Source organism: Phoxinus phoxinus, assembly GCF_949152265.1.
Source record: "Phoxinus phoxinus genome assembly, chromosome: 18".
Lineage (NCBI taxonomy): Eukaryota > Metazoa > Chordata > Actinopteri > Cypriniformes > Leuciscidae > Phoxinus > Phoxinus phoxinus.
The window spans coordinates 10,890,402-10,913,384 of NC_136893.1; the positions used below are offsets into that span (position 1 = coordinate 10,890,402).

Below are 22,983 nucleotides of genomic sequence, written 5' to 3' on the forward strand. Positions count from 1 at the left end.
ATATATTATAAAATATGTATATAATATGAAATGCATACATATTTAAAAATATATAATAAGAAATACATACATATGTCCTTAAATCATATATGTATATATATATATGTATGTATATGTATATATATATATATATATATATATATATATATATATATATATATATATATATATATACCATATAGTATATATACAGTGTATACAGTAGAGGGTCAGTTAACCCAAAAATTATGTCATAACCGGTATTTACTCACCCTCTTGTCTTTCCAAACCCACAAGTTCCCCTTTCGTTCATCTTTGGAACACAAATGAAGATATTTTTTAATCAAATCTAAAATATTTCTTTCCCTCCATTGACAGTTCATCTAACTACCACTTTGACACTTCAAAAAGTTCATAAAGAGATCATAAAACGGATCCATATGAATCAGGCGGTTTAGTTCAAATTTTCTGAAGAGATCATTGATCAGCCGAACATAAACAGAAGCTGAACAATAGCTGCTTTGCTGCACGAGAACAAACCTCTCGCGGAAGCTCAAACGTAATGCTTAACACGAGAATGAACCTCATTGCTTCTCGCGTGTCAAGCAAGCATGCTTGAGCTTCCGTTTACCATAACTGAAGTGAGCATTGATGAATGTTTATATGTGAATAAAAGCCTAAACTCAATCTGTTCATCATTTAAAGCATTTAAAACATTCTTCAGAAAATGTTTAATAAACCGGTCAATTCAAATGGATTACTTTTACAATCTCTTTATGAACTTTTGAACCATCAAAATGGTAGTTGCTACACTCTCAATGAAGGGACATAAATCTCTCAAATTTCATTAAAAATTAATTTTCTGGTGCTTAAACTTTTCTGCACTTTTGTAACCTCTCTTCTCCCAATACTCAAGAAACAGTGCCATTCCAAGCTCAGTGACACTGTACGTCTGCAAGCACATCAAACCATCAGCAAACCTGCAACTTCCTAAAGCTTCAATTTTAAGGACTTCTGTCAACATCCCTTTTTGTATCAATGGTAAACACCACATTAACTAAGTGTCCTTGCGAGAGCATGGCGTGCAGGAAACACATGATGACAGTTTGGGCAAGGCCTTGAGCTTAGACCCTGACCGATCTGACCGATCTCCTACTTCAACTCGAGATCCACACGGGACTCCTTCTTCCACATCGGTGCCACCTCCACCTCCACTTTCCACTCCTGCTTTTTATTTGGTCACTTAAGGTGTGAGCATGGCCTCCATTCCCCTTTTTTCCAATCTCCGTTCAAATTTATTGGGTTCAGAAAAGGCCCTACTGTCCTTCTGCCGCTTGAAAATAGAGATCAGAGTATCCATTACTCCGACAGAGATGGATGCAGGTCCCAACGCATCGTCCCCATAACAAGGACATCAAAGAGAGGGACCCCCTCTTTCCAACCTGACCCCCGCGAAGATCTCCTCACTCTCCCCTCATTATGCCATTCTCTCATAGCCGTTTTGATATAAAACCCCCCACTCCAGTGGGGCTGAAGCCTAACTACATGGCCATCCCATCAACATCGCTTTCATTACAAAACATGAGATGGCGGGGAGTCAAGGACAGGGTGGCAATAAAGGAGGGTGGAATACATCTGGAATCATTGTCATACAGGTTAAGCATTATGCGAACTTCATTCAGGATTGGTAAATCAGCGGCCGGCCTGGAGCTCATAACCCGCCGAGGTAATAAAGATAGAGGCTGCAGAAAGGCCCTCGGCAGGCCAACCAACCACAGATTGTCGTAACGGTGCGGACATCATATCGCAAGGCCGTGTCGGAATTAATTATGTGCCTACGCAAAAATTATGTCGTCCGCCACTCATTTTCTTTGAAAACCACTTGCTTAAGATAACAGTTATGTTTGGGCGCTAATAAAAATATCTGCACGATATTCACAAGTATTCCACACAGTCTGTTTTGAATTGATGTACGGGCGAAGGTTTAAATAGGATTATGGGAGCACAGAGGAGATGTCTTCGATGGGGGACTCATTTAATATAGTCACGCACCATTTGGTAGAGAAAATCTACTAGACTAGACGTGTCATGTTTATGGAGCGCATGGGCCACGGAAACATACAGTGAGGGGACAGGTGGAGGGGTTATAGGGTGGACCACCTATCCTAGCAAAAGCGATTGTGGTTATACTCACTGTACGGGGCCAGTGGAACAGGGTGAGCGACGTGCGCAGGCCCGGGAACAGCCACGGTCAGCGGCTCATCCACACTACCGGACCGCTGGATGGCTAGATCGACCTCCTCATCGTTCAGACCTGCACAGAAAGAACGTGGAATGACATTAAACACATCACCACTATGAGATATTTACAAAAACATTAAAAATATATATTTTATATACAAGGTAATTGTGCATATATTTTTTATCACATTCACAGACATTGTAAATAAATCAATGCCATTTTTAGATAGTTTTTCTCATTTTAAGTAGTCTAGCTGGTAAATATTTGTAATAAATAGGTGTGATAGGCAAAGGAAAACACTGAGAAAACCGAAGGTTTGTAGGTAAAAACGTTGGTGAAAACCTCTGAACAGATTTCTCCAAAATAATGCTTTGGTAGATAAACTTTTCTGGACTTTTGTAACCTCTCTTCTCCCAGTATTCAAGAATCAGTGCCATGTCAAATGATAATCGGTCTAAAGACAAGCTGAAAATGCCTGAAAACTGTAAAAAACAGTGTAATGGGAGAGGGAAAAGTGGTGATATAAATGGAAGAGTGTCCTTTACTGTCCTTTGCAACCTGCAAATAAATCTAAACGTTAAAACTCATTGCTAAACTAGGTTAATAGCACTATAAGCGGCAGGCGTAGACCCGGATGAGCGGCTCTGGAGGTCCAAAGCTCTGAGCTCCACTCCATTACAGTCAGATCTCAAGAACAGAGCCTGTCCATTTCCTGCCGCTATATTTCCCCAGGTAGAGCTCAGCGGAACCCCAGACAGATAAAATGCATTATTTTAATTTCTTCATTGTAATGTAAATGTATTACATAATTTTGCAAATGCCAATATAATTTAATCTTCAGATCTTTTTTAATGATTTTAGTGGTGATTAAATTGCATAGAGGTCTCTAATGGAAAATGACAGAAGAGGGGGGAAAAAAAATCTAATATTAATATTTCCTTGTGTGGAAAAAAAAGATTTTATTTCCAGGTTTATTTCCAACACTGCATGCAGTCATTGGTCTGTGTCTTGTCTTGATGAAAGCGTCTCGATGCGGGCCTAAACAGAGCGGTGATGGGGCAGACGGCAAACAAGAGACCGGAGAAACACTAGGAAAGGAAAGAGCCTGTTAGTTGAATGTACTTGTGCGTTGACATTTAATGAAGACATAAAAGCGGGGAAAACATTATGGGCTTCCTCTACAATTGGCACATAAAACCCAAATGCTTTAACATCTCCATTTAGAGCCAATGCTTTAAAAAGGCTCCAGTTTCTATTAAACTGTAAGTTACACATATCAATTTAATAAATCTACTGAATCCTACAATACACACACACTCCCTCTGACCTTTGTTTGTCCACAGTAGACTGGAGTGTGTCACGTCTGTCATTGCGTATTTAGTCTCTCTCTCTCTCTCGCACGCTCTTGCTCTGTTTACTGGAGATATCCCCTTGGGCATTGCGCTACTCTATTCCACATGCTTTCATACGGCACGGCTGCCTGCCAGAGAGCCAAAAGGCTGAGCTTTGCTCCAAATTGAGCTGTTTAAAGAGCAGACAGCAAGCTGTTTTTGCGCTGTAATACACACATCATAAATGTGGCAAATGCCAGTGCCACATGTGCTTAAATAGAGCGGGGAGAACTGAGAGCTTGGCAGAGAACAGAGTCTGAGCCTGTTCAGCCCTGTCTCCTGTCTGCTGGGTATGAAATCACAGTCACACTTCATAGAGCCACACTAACACTGCAAAACAATACAAGAGCGCAGCGGAGGTAGGGATGCATAGTTAACCAGGCGGTTTTATCGCTGCGTTTCATGCTTTTCCAGTAAAAGTTTCAATTTATGACTGTGAGAGAGTTTAATTATAGGAATGTGGGAATTTTACGTTAAAAAATGGCTTGTTATCCGTAGGCTTAACATGATGTATTACTACTGTTACTGTCCATAACAAAAATAATAAGTGGCTAAAGCCAAAAAGTGGCCTTGAGTGGCTTTCATCATCCTCATAATCAAAACAAATTATTCCTTCTCTAAACAATATATGTTCAACGGTCAAATGTTTTGGGTCAGTTAATTTTTTCTGAAAGAAATTAATACTTTTATCCATCAAGGATGCATTAAATTTAATGAAATACAATACAGTTGTTCTTTTGAACTTTCTGTTCATCAAAGAATCCTGATAAAATATAATTGTATTAACTGTTTTCAACAAAGATAATAATAAGACATTATTGAGCATCAAATCAGCATATTAGAATGATTTCTGAAGGATCATGTGACGCAACACAAAATCAGTCACATGGGTCAATTTTTTAAAATTTAGATGTATACATCATATGAAAGCTGAATGAATAAGATTTCCATTGATGTATGGTTTGTTAGGATAGAAGAATATTTGGCTGAGATACAACTATTTGAAAATCTGGAATCTGCTGGTGCAAAACAATCTAAACTTTGAGAAAATCGCATTTAAAGTCGTCCATTTAGGTTCGCGATTATGCTGCATTCACTCACAAAAATAAATATTTTATATATTTACGGTAGGAAATTTACAACAAAATATCTTGATTGAAAGTTATCTTTATTTCATACCCTAATGATTTTTGGCATTAAAGAAAAATCTATGATTTTGACCCATACAATGTATTGTTGGAAATTGCCACAAATATACCCGTGCGACTTGTGACTGGTTTTGTGATCTCTCACTCTGTCTCTCTCTCTCACACACACGCACGCACGCACACACGCACGCACGCACGCAGTCCCCAAACATTTGAATGTAATTGTAGTTTAAACTAGTAACTACAGACTGTTATAGTTGTAAAACAAATGTAGCAACTTGAGCCACATTAACAGTGAACGTGCAGCCCCGGGTAAGCAATTATCTGTATTTTATAACCACTTCAGATGTGACTCATCCAATCAGAATATGTAGTCAGATAAAAATTACCTAGTTATTTAACAGTTTATGGAGGTTTTTGGATGGCAGTTTCCACTTGAGATAGCAAGAGGACACAGCAGCAAAACGTTAACGTCCAGAATTTATGACACATCTCTCTCTACATTTAACCATATTCTCCTTTACTGTCAAGAACGATATTAACAAAATTTATACCGCCACCATTTTCATTAAAATGAACATGTAGCCAGTTTTACCTCTCTTGCGGAAAACTCTAGGTTGAGGTCAAAGTTAAAAGGAGGGCAGTGTCTGTGGAGGTTGAAATGGCCCTGAAAAAATGTTGAATAATTTAAGGCAAATATTGGTCATCCTGTCTTGCATGGCATTCAAAGTGCCAGGAAGCAGCCATGGCCATGTGCTGAGCTGGTGCAGTCAGCCTGTACTGTCCAATAAGCAATAATGTGTCCCTGGACTCCCTATTCATCTGACCACACCAGACTGCTTGGTGGCAGACTATTGAATGAGACTTGAAGGCCCCCCTCTCATTTCCTCTCGCTCACCTCACCGTAAAGGCACTATCAGGAAGTTCACGTTTTCGGGAGTTCACCTCAGAACGAGCAGGTCGTTTTCTAAGGACATAATGAACAAATATGTACATATTTGTAATGTCATTTGAATTCTTAAATAGCACCCACTGCGCAACTACAAAGTGGTCCGCCGTGCACCCGAATAAGATGCATGCAGTTTCATTAACGCGTTTGCTTTTCTTTCGGGTTTTCGGACTCACTCAGCTGTTTTGTCTCCTCTGATGCCTTTATTACAAAGAAAATGGGACGACAAATGAAAGACCTTTGAGATCCAATTTAAAAGAAGGACAACAAGAGTGCGTTTTACATATAAAAGGAAAAGGACACAAAAAAGGAAACAAGAAATTTATTACAGTTTCCAAAACCTGTGGAATGACCCCTCGGACCTCCATTTCAGATCGACCCGCCGGTAGATGACATTTTTTAAGGCATAAATTACATCTAATGACGACACCGTAAAAAAAGAACAATAATGGAAAGCTATTCTGTATTTCATTATACTGTATTATTTGGTGCACCTGATACACGCAGAGCCTGTTTATGAGTCACCATATTAGCAGATGCTCAGTCGAAGCATTTGCTTTGACCTTGCCATTCTCATTGGGGCATGAAATTACGGTGGTGGCACCACGATATTACAGCTATAAATACTGTAAACTGCATATCTGGGCTACGTTTTCTATTGTCTTTCAACATAAACCTGATCGGTATTTATTTAAAGGAAAACCCATTGCTCTCTGTATTATTTATGGCTCTATTTTCTGGGCTCTTATTTTCAGGATGTTTTTTTTTTTTCTCCCCCAGCCTTTTTTTAAAGAGTGATGAGGCGACTCATCCAGCCATAAAGTGCAGTTCTCCAATTTTGGCACTTGTGAACTTCATAGGGTATGAACAAGCTCACAGGGACAATTATAAAAGTGCTTACTGAAAAGCTGTCAAAGGTGGCTGCTCTTTTTTCAGCAGACCAACAAGGCTTGGATGAAATCACTTGGTGAATATTACTTCTTATTATAATAATAATACCAGATTGAACAACAAGAAAAATACTTAAGGTCGTAAAGATGGAGGTCACCGAGAGCGTTTCCGTGAGATTTCACATGTCAAGTCCATGTCCCACATGATTGCATGCCTTAAATAATGACCGCTCTCATAGCGTATTCATTTATGTATTAAAAAGAAAAAAGAGGACTCTGGTCATTTTCCTGCTTTATCGCCTTCTCCTGATGACAAAGTGAACTGGCCTAGGTGGCGCCGTGGAGTAATTTATAACCACATCAATCCCTTTGTCTTTTATGCAGGCCTTGGTCATTGCCATTCCTGTCCAAGAGGTGAGTCGCATCACCTTACTTGCAAACTCTTTCCTATTAATATCAGGGATGATGAACCATTTCTTTACCTTCATGGTGTGAGCGGTATTACACCTGCAGTGCACCAGTGTCCCTCATGGCCCTTTGAGCATAATGAAATGACTACAGGAAGAACACTAGCGAGGTCAGAGATCTGAGCACCGAGCCTTAGCGGCTTGCGTCTCACCCGGGCGTCCACATACAGGTTTAAAGGAAGCTACTGGGCGAAGTTTGTGACAGGACAATATAGAAAATCCAAGACTTTCTCTGTTGGAAAAGCGGAGGAAAAACAGTATTACATCCCTGATTACACAACGTGGAGACAGTAAATGAAGGACAGCAAATTCTGTACCGCTGCCAACTAGCAGTCATCTGAGAAATTCAGCCTGTAGTTTTTAAGATAACGACATATCAGCGGGCACACTTCATTTTTAGTGATTTCCCCAGGGTGAGAACACAATTTAATGTCGTTCATAATTAAAATATCATTTATTAGAAACAAAACTCTGTTGAGAATGTGTTTACACTTAACTAAATGTTGTCAAGTGCACAGAACGTGTTTTTGTATTCCACTGCGCTGCTTCTCCATTGATTTTCTACGAAATTTTGATCATTGTGTTCACATCTCGCATACTTTGCAACGTTTAAAGTTTAAAACAAGTCACAAGACCTTGCAGTATTCCCCATTCCACGTCTCGCGTTTTCCGGAAGTTCTGAGTGAATGGCCCCAAAGAAATGTTGATTCTTTGAGTCAGAGATCGTAATGACCGAAAGTAATGACTTATGATACAGTGAATGAGTCATTAGACAGATTCAAAATGATGACACATGAGTTTAAGACTTGTTTTGATTTGTCTTTAAAGTCAACAGTTCATAAAACATTCAATTCACACTGAAACCTTATACTAAGCTACAACAAAATGTACCATAGTGCTGTGAATTCAGCAATGACACAGACGAATAGTAATATAAAACATTGGTCTATCTGTGATTTAAAAATGTTTTGATGATAACTACAATAATATTAGAATAATCATTTAAAATAATAATAATAAAATAAAACTTAAAATATTTTTTTATATATTTTTAAAGAATTAATAATTTATTAAAAATATGAATTTAAAAGAATTACAAATATTAGTTAAAAATCTTTAATCAAAGATAATAATGCATCTGAAAAGTGATTACAGAGTGCTAGCCACTAAGTTGACATCACTAAACCCACATGCTTGTTAGTGTGTACGTCAAATCAAGACACTGAGACATAGACTGAGCCATAACTGCCAGAAAAAAGCAAAGAAATGTTCATTGGCAGATCTTAGTACGATAATTTTGGGAATTATTGGTAAAATTGTACAGACCACAGTAATTACAGTGTAGCGATTACATGCAGCTTCTTTAAACCACATTTCTTTTAAAGACAGCTCATACAATTAACGCAAGCCTAGATAATAAGTACATATACACCCACATTTGGAAAGCCCAATCAAAGAGTGATGTAATGATGTTCTGGGAGATTCACAATTTACACTGTAAAATGACCTGCTTAGAAAACATTAGCGCATATCTCTGAATGCTTACCGAGACCAATCACATTCCCCTTGAAAAGAGAAGGAGACAGAAAATACTGAGAGAGAGAGAGTGAAAGGGGTGGAAATCACGGAGGTATCCTTCAGCACGGATTAGAGCATAAGGCATGTAAATAATACGTGTAGGAGAGATTGTTGTGTAAAGACGCTGCAACATGTAATCAAAGTGCTTCCTATTTTCCCCTTCATCAGCTGCCCGCCACTATGGCTGCTTGCTGCAGGAATCCAATTTAACTCCCCACTTCACCAGAAGATGGTATTGTTTTATTTTATGGGGACTTTGACATTTCTCACCGTTAATATAGAGCAAAACTGGAAAATATTTACATAAATATGCCATTAAACTGTATTAGAAATTAAGATGGATGGATATTAAGGTCTTGTTTGGGGGGAAGTGACTGACCCGAAATCTGATCTCTGATCTTTGTAACGTCCATGATGCTCCTCTTCTACTTCATCATGATGGACAGATCAACAATGTCACCTTATAATATTGCCTTATACTGATTCCAAACTAGGTACTTGAAAAGATTTTGTTTTGTTAAACCTATAAAACAGGTTTACTTTACAATGCTAAAATACAATTCCCTTTCTCCTCTTTCTCATAATCTCATAATGTCATTTCAAATAAAGACATAAAAATATATATATTTTTTTAATAGAATGACATTTAAATTTAGTCAAAAAATAACTTTATGCAATGGTATATAGTTAACAGCTGTAGCTATTTTGTTAAGGAAATAAAACTATACTATATAATAATAGGGGTACATTTAGGCAATTTGTGTGAATTGAAGTAAATTTCTACAACAGTGCTCTATACTCATCTCACAATTCACAACAATACACCGCTCATTCCTATTTTCATCCCATCAAGTGTCTCAGGCTATAAAACCAACCAATAACAAACTAAATGCAGTTATAAAATATAAGCTTCTAGCCTATATTTCTCATACGGTTTCAGTTTGAGCGAAAGCAACTGGGTGAGTCTATTTTTCACCCACAGTATTGATTGCTTTTAGTTTAAAAGTGACACATTGTAATAATGCCACTTTAATAATATTAAATATAATGCTAAATTATAGTGTAATGCGAGTTAAAAAGGGACAGATTTCTGGTCTGGGGTTGATGAGGGGGTACTTAAGGCTTAGTGATGTGGCATGTACATATACTGTATAAGAAACAATCGGGGAAACCGGTGTAAAGCACTGATCAGTGGGAAAAAAAACTCTATAAAATGCAATGCAAATGGTTAAATGAAGCAATAATGCACAAAACTATAGTGTGGATTACAGACAAAACTCTTAAATGCCAAAGATAATCTAGACGAGTACATCAACCATTACTATTGAAGAATTTGTTCCTGCATTTGCCAATTATTAAATTGACCTTGGCTTAACCCTATCCCTAATTAATAGGTGTTAGCTATAAACAGTGAAAATTAAAGGTCACCTTCATAACCACTGATCCGTCATTTCAGCGAGCTTTTTTTTGAAGGCATGCTTTAATATGAACGGTGTTAATCAAATTAAACTTTCGAGCAAACTCCAGGAATGGCGCTGAAAACACTGCACGAACAACACACAGAGCAGCGCGTTAAAATTGCTTCTGTGAGCTCAGCAGGGCACTGGGAAAATGGTAAATTTCAGGAGAAATTTAATAAGGAGAAATTGGCTTAAGATTACTCAGCACTTTGCTTCTAGATTAGTCTCCCTCCTACCCTTCAAATTGCACGAGTTGCTTTCAGAGTGATACAACATTGTGACATAATTACATTGTTGAAGGTGAGGCTCAGTAGAAATGGCTCGGTGCTGACACAAGACGATTTTCCAGCACATGCAAATTCACAGACGGCTCACTTTAAAGCCTGCGCTCGTCTTTCATTTGGGGGACTAGTCAAAACAAAACAAAAACGTTTGCATGTAGACAAAAGGTTGCTGATTGCGAACCACAATTAAAACAAAAAGGTCATTGTGACTTTAATCCGAAATCCGTCCTTAACAACAGGCATTATGAACTGTACGTACAGTACTAACAAATCATTCCTAAATCATGCTGGCTTAATTAAGCCGTCGCAATCGAGAGGATATTGAATAGTTGTCCATTACAATGTTTAACATATTTTCATAACTACGTGACAAGTGGCAATATCACAGAGAAGTGGTCCTCGGGGTGTAAGCGGCTGCGTCCCACCCAAAATTGCATGAGCGAGCAGAGAAAACGTAAGAAATTAAACTTGAAGCGTTGGTGATAACTCGCCCGCTGTGGTTGTAAACATTTTTTGTGCTTTGAGTTCTATCAATAACCTCTCGGTTACAAGGGCCGGTAATTAAAAGGCTAGTGACCTGGAAATTGTGTCCTCGTTCGAAGATCTCCAAATGTCCGCATAAAAAATACAACATCAAATTAGAATAGCAATAGCACAAGGCCGAGTCTTCCAGCTATAGATCTATTGATGTTCAAACACACCCTGGGGACACATTGCCATGATAGTCCTGAGTTCACCGCGTTCCCTGGTTTTGCTGTTCCGAGGGGTCAAAGTCAATCTAAATATAGACACATACAAAATAAGAGACTTATACACAGATACATGCATGTATGAATTATAAATAACACAAACAAACTGGGGTCTGAGACCACATGATCGTCAGGTTTTGAACAGATTTCTGGAATCAGCTGTGAGATATCAACATGTCAAATAGTAATAAATATTAAATTCATAAATATTTTTAAAAAATAGAACTAAAAATTAAATAAAATAAGAATTAGTACTTTAAAAAGTAACTAGAAGAGTGCAAAGCTTTCCGAGTTATCAATCAGACTTCAGGAACACACTTTCATTTTATTGAATAAAAAAATAAAAAATAAAAAGAACAGATAAATAAATGTTTGGAGAGAGGGACTATAATTATTATTTATCCTTTTCAGGAAGCATAATGAAAAAGTCACATTCATGTGGATTACAGGGACCCATTGAACACTATTGACTTCAGTTGGCATGGAGGGGGGAGGTTGACCTATCATGAAACAGTGACACACTAGCATATTAATATTTGATGTACCAGTAGACCCCTTTGAGAAATCCATCTGAACCACCAACACACTTTCTACACAACACAAACATGATGCATATTGCTCAGAACCTGCAAATACCTGCAGCTGGATACAATTTCAGTCGTACGCATTGGAAATAACCACATTTCGCCCTGAACATACTGCATATTAAGCCGCATAACCCAGCTGTGAATTATAAATGAAGCTGATCTACTGCTAACGAGAAGCACTGACCGAGGAAAATGCTAAAGATATTGAGAAGTCATAATAAGCCGCTGATGTGAACAACAGCAGCCGGCATCTATGGATTTTGTCTCCGGTTACCCACACCGGTCATTGAGCTATTTGGCTCGCTTTCCTCTGTCCCTCTACTAGCACCGTCGAAGGCCAAATCCACCTGCCTTCATTAATTAGTCCTGACTCCTGACGGAACAAATTTCATTTTGAATAAGAACTAAAAGGAAAAGTCGTGACAGTACTGTATGTCCGATAAGCACGGCTCTGCTGAGATTTACAATTATCAATACCGTGCAGAGACAGATGAGTTATCGTGTTATAAAGGACAATGCTGACCTTGCTAAACTTCAATGTAATCAAGATAAAAACTAATCTGACCTTTGTGAAGGACTATATTTTATTTAAAAAAATGATATGCATTTCAGCGCCGAAGTGATCGTCATTTTATGTGACTGATTTTAAAGTTTTAAGACCTGCTGGCAAAACACTCAAATAAGCCGTAAAGTGAGACAGATTACATTGTGCTTCTCGGTTTCCATCACTGCCGCCCCCCCAAAGTGATTCACTAAAACATCACAATGTCATTTTCGGTGCTGGGTTTTAAAAAAAAAAAAGGAAAGAAAAAACTCAAAAAAGATCAAAATACAGCGTAAGGATTGATTACTATCCAGCACACACTCAGGCCGGTGATCTGATCTGAAAGGGGTTTGTGCCATAGGAGAGATAGTGGTGGGTTATGCATCAAACACACATATTGATTGATACCTAAACTGCTCTGAATTTAGAGTGAATGCATATGTATGCTCACAACACGTTACTTCTCTGGTCGATAAAACTTTCCGATGCATTCCAGTGCTTTAATATTTATGATAACAGCTAAATTAAGTAAAAGCTTTAAAATGCTGGGAGGTAGCATAATTGACAATTCCATTGAAAGTGCAGGAGGGTTTGTCAATATTAATTTTCTGGATCCCAAAGCGTCCCAACTGATGGGTCATTTATCCACACAGCTGGGATCAAGCTCTCTGCAGTCCGATCGACCCCTACCTGACCCTCCAGGGCATGCAACAATGGCCTCGACCCCTGACCCTTAAAAGCAAATGACCTCACCCCATGAAAGTCTTTGGACACTGGACTACATGCTGTTCCTAAAACTGAGCAGTCTTTAAAGGGATAGCTTACCCAAAAATGACCACTCTCATCATTTACTCACCTGAAACCTTTATGGTGGTAAAAAGAAAGAAAAGAAGATATTTACAGCAGAATGTAAAAGCTGCTCTTTTCCACACAACTGGGAAGTAGATGGGGAGCATGTCTGCCAAACCAGCATTTGTGTCATTTTGCCACATAAACCTTTCATATGGCTTCAGAAGATTGATCATATTAACCATATTGACTACTTCTTGATGCATTCATGGCACTATTTTGTCCATTTTGGTGCTCAACAGCATCGGTCCACATTTACTTTTGTTGTAAATGAAAGTAAATGAGCAGCATGAACATTTTTCAAAACTTCTCTTTATGGGAATATGAAATGTTTTGGAATGAAAGGTATAAAAAAAGATATAGTGGTATGGAAAAATATTTAGTGGTAAACTGTCCTTTTAACCTGACATTGCAAAAAGGCTCTCTTTACTAAACTGATTCTACTCATGCCTGAAAGAAATAACGAAAGCATGAAGTTGGTTAAATGTAAGGTCAAAGTCTTGGAATTGAGCCATCTTGTAGCCGTTCTGCCTGTAAAAACGCAATATTTCACATCAGGGTTCAGGAACATACTGATGACACGCACCTTTTTTCTTTAAAAAAGCCTTTCTGGTTGCCAGGGGGCTCTGACGAACTTGCTGGTTTTGTAGAAACCTCACTGCCGTGGCAATCTGTGAAGACGGGGAGAAAAAAAAAATCTTACATTTGCAGCGTGAAATGAGCTCATCAGTATAATAGAAAGTCATCAGTAAATTAACTTCACTGGAAATGAGAGGAAGACTCAGGAATTCTTGCAAGGCGGCTGAATTATTGTACATTTCCAACTCCCCAAGGTATATCATCAGCCAACAACAGGAACTTATAAAATAGCCCTCCCCCTCCCAATAAGTATATGGAGGCCAGACCACCAAACCACTTTAGAGATAAATCTAGGAAATGAGTGAATCAGCAGTTATAAAATTATCCCATCAAGGTTTGCAGAACAAATGGGGTATGGAGTTTAATTTGCCATTATCCTCTTTAAGACAAACTCCTAGCCTTAAGTGAGCAGGGACTGGAAATCTATACTTAATGCTGAAGTGCCCATCTGTATCTAATAACGGCAGAATACCTGGCTAAAAACTTCAGCGATTCTTAAAGAAGAAAATGCATTATGATCAAATCACCTAGGCTGCATGTTGTAATGACTGAGTGTTAATGCACTAGAAAATTAAATATCATCAGAACACGTGTAGTCGGAAGTGCAGCGCCGCTCCCATCGATTCCATCGTGTTTTCCTTCGAGATGCACCTTGATCTGCCACTTTAGCTTGCTTCTCCTAGAATTAAAAAAGGGTCTCCTCCTCAAACACCATTATAGCATGAATTTGAAGTGCGGGCTCTGAAGTGGTGCTTTTAAAGAACAGATAAACATGAAATAACATCTGGAGATAGGGGGAAACGCACACTCAAGGATAAAGCCGAGCCGCCTCGTTATCGCACCTGTGGTCCCTGTGATTCAATTGTAAAAGTCATCCCTCTAATAGGTTGAAAGGTTTTGATTACTGTTCTTTTTCTTTAAGCGGCAAAAGATAAAAAGTGATTGAGCGCGCTGTCTGTGGTAATCCGTTTTAGGTAATGCATTGCATATACTAAAGACCTGTTTCAATCCAAAAGGATTGCATTTTGAAAATAGGCTGAGAAGAATGTGTAATAGTCGGGCCGGCTGTATAATTCTGCGGTGACAAATCAAGACAGAGTGAGTAGGGGACCCGGTTTTCCTTTCAAAAACACATCATATTGATTTCAGCTTAAATTTATGGGGAACAACTTTGACTTTGGTGGATGAAGAAGGAAGACCAAAAGGGGGGGCACTGACGATTTAGGGAACGCCATGAGATTATGATTCCGATAATTGGAATAAGCAAGCAGGATGGGCCGCATTTGTCTCCTCAAACATCTGAGGCAGTGTCTGCATCGAACGCAATCTTAGTCACACCTGCTTTCAGAACACATCAGGGACAACGTTTTACGGTAACATGACCTTTCTGGAAATTTCTGGATCTCTATATCAGTGTCAAAAATGATTCCCTAGAGTTAATTTTCAGAAGCTTTTTTTTCTTTTCTTCATAGTTCAAGTTCATATTTTTTCTGACCATCAACAACAACAAACAAACACTATGGGCCAGATTTACTAACAGGGTGTGCTAGCGCAAACCTTCTTTTGGTGTTAAAAAAAACTGTCAATAATTAGCGTTGAAAAGGTGTGGACAGTTTTTTTTTGCAGCTGGCTTTATTGCAAATGGATTTGTAGGAGTTTCCCTTTCAGACGCAAAATTTATGGAAAAAGACCATTTAAATTAATCACCCAAGGTGATTTACTAAGATTTGCGCTAGTCAATTTATTTGTATTTGCGCCATTACTTACCTCCCAAAAAAAACATGTCTTAAACCAGACACTAAATTGGGTTGCTCTTGGTAGATTGTGTTGGTCACTATGGAAATGATCCGGCTGCGTTTGTGTTCTTTAATTTGATGCATAACTTTCCAGTAAATCTGGCCCATTGTCAAATACTTTAATTCATGAAAATTCTTATTTATTCCCACTCTCCCTCTCTTATTTTTGGTGGCCTGGGCACCCATTCATTTCTGACCATGCTATATATAAGTTGAAGGCATATTAAATGTATTCACCTGGAAACTTATGACAAGAAAATTGCAAAGTCCACATCGTCAAACTGAAGCACATCCTGCTTCATAAATGAACCAGTTCAGCTCAGCTCAGTTCTGAGAAGCCGTCAAACATGAATCGCAAGTGAAAATCAGCATTTGAATGGATGAGGGTTTTGAGTTGTTGGAGAATCACACAATAAGTGCCTTTTACAATCCGGAAACACTCCTTCCCCGCTCTATAAACACCACATAAACTGCATAAACCATCAATTTCTTTATGCACTGCACAAAAATGACGTTGCATGTACAGTAAATCACACTTTATAGGAAAAGAACATTCTCAATTGAGTCACCGCCAGCGGAAAAAAACAACAACAGCAGGAATGTTTCATTTAAGATTATAAAGACAAAGGGGTCAAAATCGCAGCTCCTTGGCTTGAAATACGACTCCGCTTTGTGATTGAGACTAGCTTTTACTTGGATGGAAGGGGCACGGCATTCTTGTAAACACTTCTCTAAAAGATGGGATCAAAGTGGGATAACAAATGAGGGCGATGTCCATTTATTTTTCAAGAGTGTTACGTCTGTTCTTCAGGGAGAAGAAAAGTGCTTTTCTTTGCAGATGACACGGCTGCTTTATGCAAGTTCCACCCAGACATCTCAATCAATTATAACCACATTGCACAGATTTTAGTCTTGTCTACTTATTGACGTATAGATCACCCTCGTTGTCGTATAAGGTAGCAGCGCACGATCGTGCTTTTAAGGGGGAGAGCTGTATCACTACATGTCAGTACAAGACACATTTGGTTTGGCAAGCAAAATATTAACTCAAATTAAAAAGGTGGGTGCATGTTTCTTTGCTGAATACCAGTAAATACTCTTTGTTAATCAACCATTATTTTCTAGTGTTTCTTGTAAGGCTAAAATTGCTAATGCACGGAAAGTGCTCCCTGTTCTAACCGATAATCTTTACAAATGAGATAAATGATCAAGTGTCAGGTGCAACCTAAAAAGTGGTGAAAACTCAATCATAGGGGCCGAGCAACATTAAGGGCCACGTCTGGAGACATGCCCGCCGTGAACATGATGACTGCACAAGGTCTTGCAAATCATGCCGTGTTGGTTATTGAGTTTGGATCGGACCGAGTTTTAACAGAGCACTTTTGCCTCACACTCGCCTTAAATTTGGAGGAGGTGGTCGTTACGCTTAACATGATGATATTGATCGGGAAGGAAATATAAATGTCCTATTAGGGAAGCCAAATTTTTAGAGCCAACCTCATATGATGCTTTCATCATTTCAGTCTCCTTTAAAACAAGTTAAAAGTTCAATATCTGGTCTAAAAGGGCAATTCAGATAAAAATCGCACCGCATTTTGACCACCTCAGTTTAATGTAAAAAAAAAAGTCCCAATTTTCCTAAATTTATTATACTTACCCTAAAAATTTAATTCTAAGAATAACCAGTGAATTCTGAATACTTTTTTCCTATTTTAAGAATATTAAAACGCTTTAGACATTCTGACATGTAAGAATTAGAGGAAGTTTTGCTTATAAATGCTGCCATATATCCAGTAGATATGAGAAGGAAGACTTCCCTTGCAAACAGGTCAAACAGGGAAATATACTTTTGCTCAAGGCAACACACTTACAAAAGTACTATTAAGTCAAACAAGATTAAATCAGTTGTAGATGGGGGGAAAAGGTTTTATTTCAATATCTTGATCGGTGAAAGTGACACCAAAAGTGCCTTAAACACTTAAGGTGTTACTGTTACTGTGCAACAGTAGGTATGCAACAAACCTAAAAACCCTTTAACCCCTTTTGAACTCTTGGCATGAAAACAAACTGAGGTTTCTACCATTCTTTCATGTTCATCACTATTTCAAAATAAAGGTCTGAACACGCCTTAGGAGTATGAAAATATTCTTGTTGCAAATTGATAAATTACGGCTCCTCTGTAAATTATTTTTAAAAAATAAGTCACCAAATATGTAAACTATAGATTGTAAGCTTTCAAATGATATATAGTTTGTCAAGATTAGTTTAGGTTTAGTATAGGATATTACGGTTTTAAATATGTAATGGCTGTGGGCCCGATGCCTGATTTTTTTCCCTTTCTTGTATATTAGTAAATATTTATATTGTATACATTTTTTTAAAAAGTTTTAAATACAAATAATGTACACTTAACAGGCAGCTACAGGGGTCTTTTAGAATTGGAGAATATCGTGAAATATGTACAGTAAATGTAAATTTTGACATCATATAGACTTTTGATGTATTAAGATATTTAAAGCAGTGTGTAGATATTTAAAATAGCAAATGGTGTCCCAGTACAAAAAAAAAAAAAATCACTTTTGCCTTTTTTAATAACATTTTGAGCAAAAAACTAACACACAGATACACATTGAAAAAAAAAAGTACAGTTGTTTGTTTCAAAATACATGGGACAGTTTATAGATTTCATTCAGTTTTATTAGTAACATAAATCTGCAATTGCTAAAAAAAAAAGTGTAAAATGTAAGATAAATTGTCCTCAAATTTGAAGCATTGTCACTGCATATGATGTTTGAATGAATAGCTGTGCTTAGCTTTAGTTGAAAATAGAAAATAAAACTAAATCAAGGCATTTTACCCCGGAGTTCCTTTAGCGCTAAGTCACGTGCACAAATAGAAACTTTGCGGAGGGTGGTGTGAAGTCGTGAAACGAAGTTATAGACCAAAAAAAGTGTGCCTGACTGTATACGAGTTTGATCTTGGGCTACAGGACTGTTGACAGTAATGACCGCTCCGTGAGAAAGGACAAGAGCTACCACAGCAGAAGGTGGGGGCCATCAGTTGGCACTTAAAAGCAAAGGGTAAAGGAAGCTAAAAGGAAATCATTAGCAGGTCTGGGGATCCAGTCTCAGCGTGAATCAATTCATTTCAAATTGCCCTGTACATTTGTGAAGAAGCACCCCTGATATAATAAAGGCCTAATAGACACTGATCCAATTGTGTTAGGTTGGTCTCAGATTCCTACAAAACAATGGTTTCAGGAGAAGAGAGAGGGAGAAAGAGACCGTAGTCGACTTTCTATATTAATTAACCTCTATCATGAATGATTCCATGACATAGATGGATATCTAGGACGCTTTAAGCGCTCCGAGTCGACTCTGAAATTGCAATGTGGGTTTCCTTGCAGTCAGATTCCTTTCAACTCCTGAAGGGTTGATGCACAAAATGGTATTTTTAATCTTTTATAATTAGATCTTAAAATGCCCTTCTAATTATGACAACTTCCGCTTTAAATGACCTTTATTGAGGAGAGCACACTGAGCAAACCGGCTGTGCATGAGAGAGAGAGAGAGTTCATCTAAAACAGATGTATGAAATCAATTCTTGCTGATCAACTCCACACCCACACGACACAGACATTACATACATCAATACATACACAGCAATGTTTTATTTTTGCTTTCATTGTGATTTTTGGAAGATTTAATGCCATTTCCAACCTTTTTTTCTTCTTCTGTGGAACACAAAAGAAAATATTTTGCAATTCCAAATGCAATGAAAGTCCACAGGGAAGATATTTTCTGAAATATTTTCTTGCGTTCCACAGAAGAAGGAAATTCATACAGCTTTGGAATGACATGAGGGTGAGTAAATGATGATAGAATTTTCATTTTTGGGTGAACTATCCCTTTAAAATGTTCTGCCTCCCCCTCATCATCTTCCCAAAAATCTTAGCAGTCACTCCAACGGTCTTCAGCATAACTGCGCGGTCTGTTTACGACTTTGAACTACTGAAAAAAAGTGCATGAAAAGGGAATATCTCAGTCAGTTATGCCTTTACCCATCTTCCTTATGCAACCAAATCCAGTTTCAAAAGGTCACATTCGTGATAAATAGATCTATGCAAAAAGAGCCATTACTGATGACAAAGTAGAGCGACACACATTTTCCATGTGCTGCGAGTGGATCGAGCACAGAGACCCGCGATTACAGCGCTGATATTCAAATCACGGTGCAGGCAATTTTTTATGAATGTTCTGAACTTTGACGACTTAAAGGTCACAACAAAGTTTACCACCAAAACAAAACAAAAAAACAATGAATACAACAGCAGAGAAAAAGACAGTTGAAAGTTTTGTTATACGATATACAGAGGTTTGAAAATAAGTATGAACTAAAGCCTTCTGGACAAAGTTGGGAATCCAGGATTTACACACTTTCCACCAAATAACTTCCATGACTTTTTTTTCACACGACCGTTTTTGTTGACTGGATAAGGTTTTTCACTTTATATAAATTATACGTTATTATCCAAATAAATAAGTTAGAATTAGGCAGAACTGATAAAATAAATGACTACAGAAATACCCATGGTCTTAAAATTGTATTTCCATGACTATTTATTTACAAGCCTGGAAATGGCAATTATGAATTTCCCTTATATTTCCAGGATTGTGGAAACCCTGTAAAACATCATTTGTTATTAAATTCATGACATCAAAAGCATATATCATGCTATTTCACTTTCACATAAAAGAAAGGTATTGAAAAGTACAAAATTAAAATAGTAAAATATTATAAATATATAAATATAAACCGGACTGTTATTTAAGCCTAATGGAAAGTCACAGGTTTATGGCGGAACTGACACACATTTGAACACACATAGACGTTTGCCAGAGACTTGCCTCACTCAGCCCAGGCTAATCTGTAACGCTAGCCTAACTAGTACTCAATACTTTCGATTACAGACCTGAAATATTTCCTCTTAACATGTAAATCAATAGAACACGGTAAAGCAGAGTATTTGCTGGAAACATTTCTGTTAATGTGGGGCAAATTTATCTTAATCGTTATTATTAACTGTTGGGAGATATGTCCAGCTTTCACATGTGATCATTTGTTTCCGCTAATGAGAGAGCCAAACTGTCTGTGGTGCCAGAATTACACTTCCAATGCATTTTGCCGGCTCACTGAGGTGTTTGATATAAGACCTACTAGTTATATGGTTTTTAATAACTCAGTGTAGTTTTAAAAGATTTTTGACCAAAAAAATAATAATCTGATCATTTAATCTGATCTCTTCAAGGAGAGAGAAAAAGATCCCTAACTAGCTTAATAAATAACAAATGTTACACTTTTTTAAAAAACTGACATGAATCTTAAGCTCTAAAGGTCAAATTAAGCTTAAAATAAGTTTTAAATAAGTAAACTATTACTTTATTTTTTTAACATTATTTTTAGAATTTTTTTGAAAGAAGAAAAGAAATGTGTGAAATGTGTATGTATAAGAGAGAAAGATGAAACTGTGGCCCTTGGACTCAGCAGTGAAAAAAAAACAGAAAAAAAAAAAAACAGTACTTAGCCCAGCTCACCGCAAATATTCCAGCAGTAATCCAGTAATGGATACTTCCTCAGCTCCTCAATTGGTCAAAATGTTTTCATACAATAATTTAATTCAGAAACACTTTTACAAAGCAAGAGTAATCAATTTTAATTAGTTGATTTCCCCCCCACCCTATTGTATAAAGTTTAATGTACTGCCATCGATCCTCTTTGTTCTTTAATGCAGTGCTGCTTTCCTGTAATTTGAGGCATTTTTTTCTCTACTTTTACAGTCAATGATGACATTCGGTGACAGGCCGTGCAAAATGTCTCCGAGTTGCAAATGAGCAGGGCGTAAACACACACAAACACACACACACACACACACTCAATGCCAGTGTAATTCATAACAAAACCTGGGGGGAAAAAAGCAAACATCCGATTTCAAGACAATCTAAAGGAAACGGAGCATAAATTAATAGCAGCCTATCGTGACTTGGTGGCACATCCTAATAACACGTTGCGATCCGGCTCATAGATAAACACAAAGGCGGTCTTAAACCCGTCGCTGGATCCTTGTCCTTCATTTTCAGAGACACTACCACCCTTCACATCTAATTAGCTAATTGAAGCAAAATGAAAACAGCACCAATGGCAACAACGCCGCACTCATGTCCAAACCGCACAATGCCGGGTTTATGGAGAGGAAGGAAGAGCCTTCTTGTCATCTACGACTGCCATAACCCTGACGAGTGTCTTCCCTCACCGCTACAGACACCCACCTAGCACACACACACACACAAAATCAAAGTGTACAATTGTGCCACCATCTCTTACACTAAACTAGCTAACAGACGTATAGTACATTGACAATTAAAAGGGAAATGTGCTTGCCGGCGGTTAGTTGATTAGGCATAAGCACAATATGACACTGAGAGGGGACGGCCACGCCACCGGCAGACAGATTGTGACATTCCGGTGACATTATCATCTCACAACGGCTTGCATCCGATAGCTCGGGACGCATATTGCACGTTGCGGATCAACAGTTTCGCGATCTTCAAAAAGGCGAAGAATTGGTGCTGTGACCCTCTTGCTCGGTGACCCTACTCTCAATTACGTTGAGGGCGGTGGAGAAGGAAACAACTAGATGGAGAGCAAAAAAATAAAGTGTTAAGTAAAACAAAGACACGGTGTGTGAGATACAGTTCGTAGAAGGAAGAAAAAAGGCAGAGAAAGTTTAAAGAAGTGAGATCAGATAAAGAAAGAGACAAAGACAGGGCAACCTGGCCTCCCACGGGTCTATGGGTGCATCTCAGAAGATGAATACCACCATCTACTGGTTGCGAAGGGAAGTGTGCCACAACGTGGCTTGTCCAAATAAACCGACAGGCCTCCCAGGCTGTGTGATAGTCAGAGCTGTCAGGAGCGATTAGATGACAATGGAGCTCGCATTTAAAGAGATACTCAGACCACAGTCGGAGTCACATGACTGAGAAGAGTGGTAAGTGTTTAATCCACCAATGAGATTAGGCCTCCTTCAAAACCACAGTGGCACAGCAAACCAATAAAGACAATTCAGGTTTGCAGTTTTAATTTAGTGCATCCAAACCAAACGGGAACATTTTAATTACCATAGTGACTAAAATCGCATAAAAAAACGAGTTGCGTTTTGTTTTTCTTGCAAAATGGGTTGGAAGGGGTAGAAAATAAAAGCGTAGCAGAGTGATTTATGCTTGTTGACTCATATGAATTGCTGTTACTCAACTGAAGCCACAGAATCTGAGAAATGCTTGTGTGCGAGAATAATCGTGCATTTCTAAAGGATCAGCCAGAATGTACAGGTTTTACTGCATTATTGCCCAAAGCATGTCTGCGGTACGATGG

The 22,983-nt window shown here is 38.1% G+C and overlaps 1 protein-coding gene across 1 annotated transcript in view; it reads right to left on the reverse strand.

The window, feature by feature from the left end:
- pex14 (peroxisomal biogenesis factor 14) overlaps positions 1 to 22,983 on the reverse strand; it is a 69,108-nt gene that overhangs the window by 22,380 nt on the left and 23,745 nt on the right. The window contains exons 3-4 of the mRNA XM_079587727.1: positions 13,704 to 13,788; positions 2,174 to 2,293 (exon numbers count right to left, since the gene is read on the reverse strand). Of these exons, the coding sequence (XP_079443853.1) occupies positions 2,174 to 2,293; positions 13,704 to 13,788 (205 nt within the window). The remainder of the gene's footprint in view (positions 1 to 2,173; positions 2,294 to 13,703; positions 13,789 to 22,983) is intronic.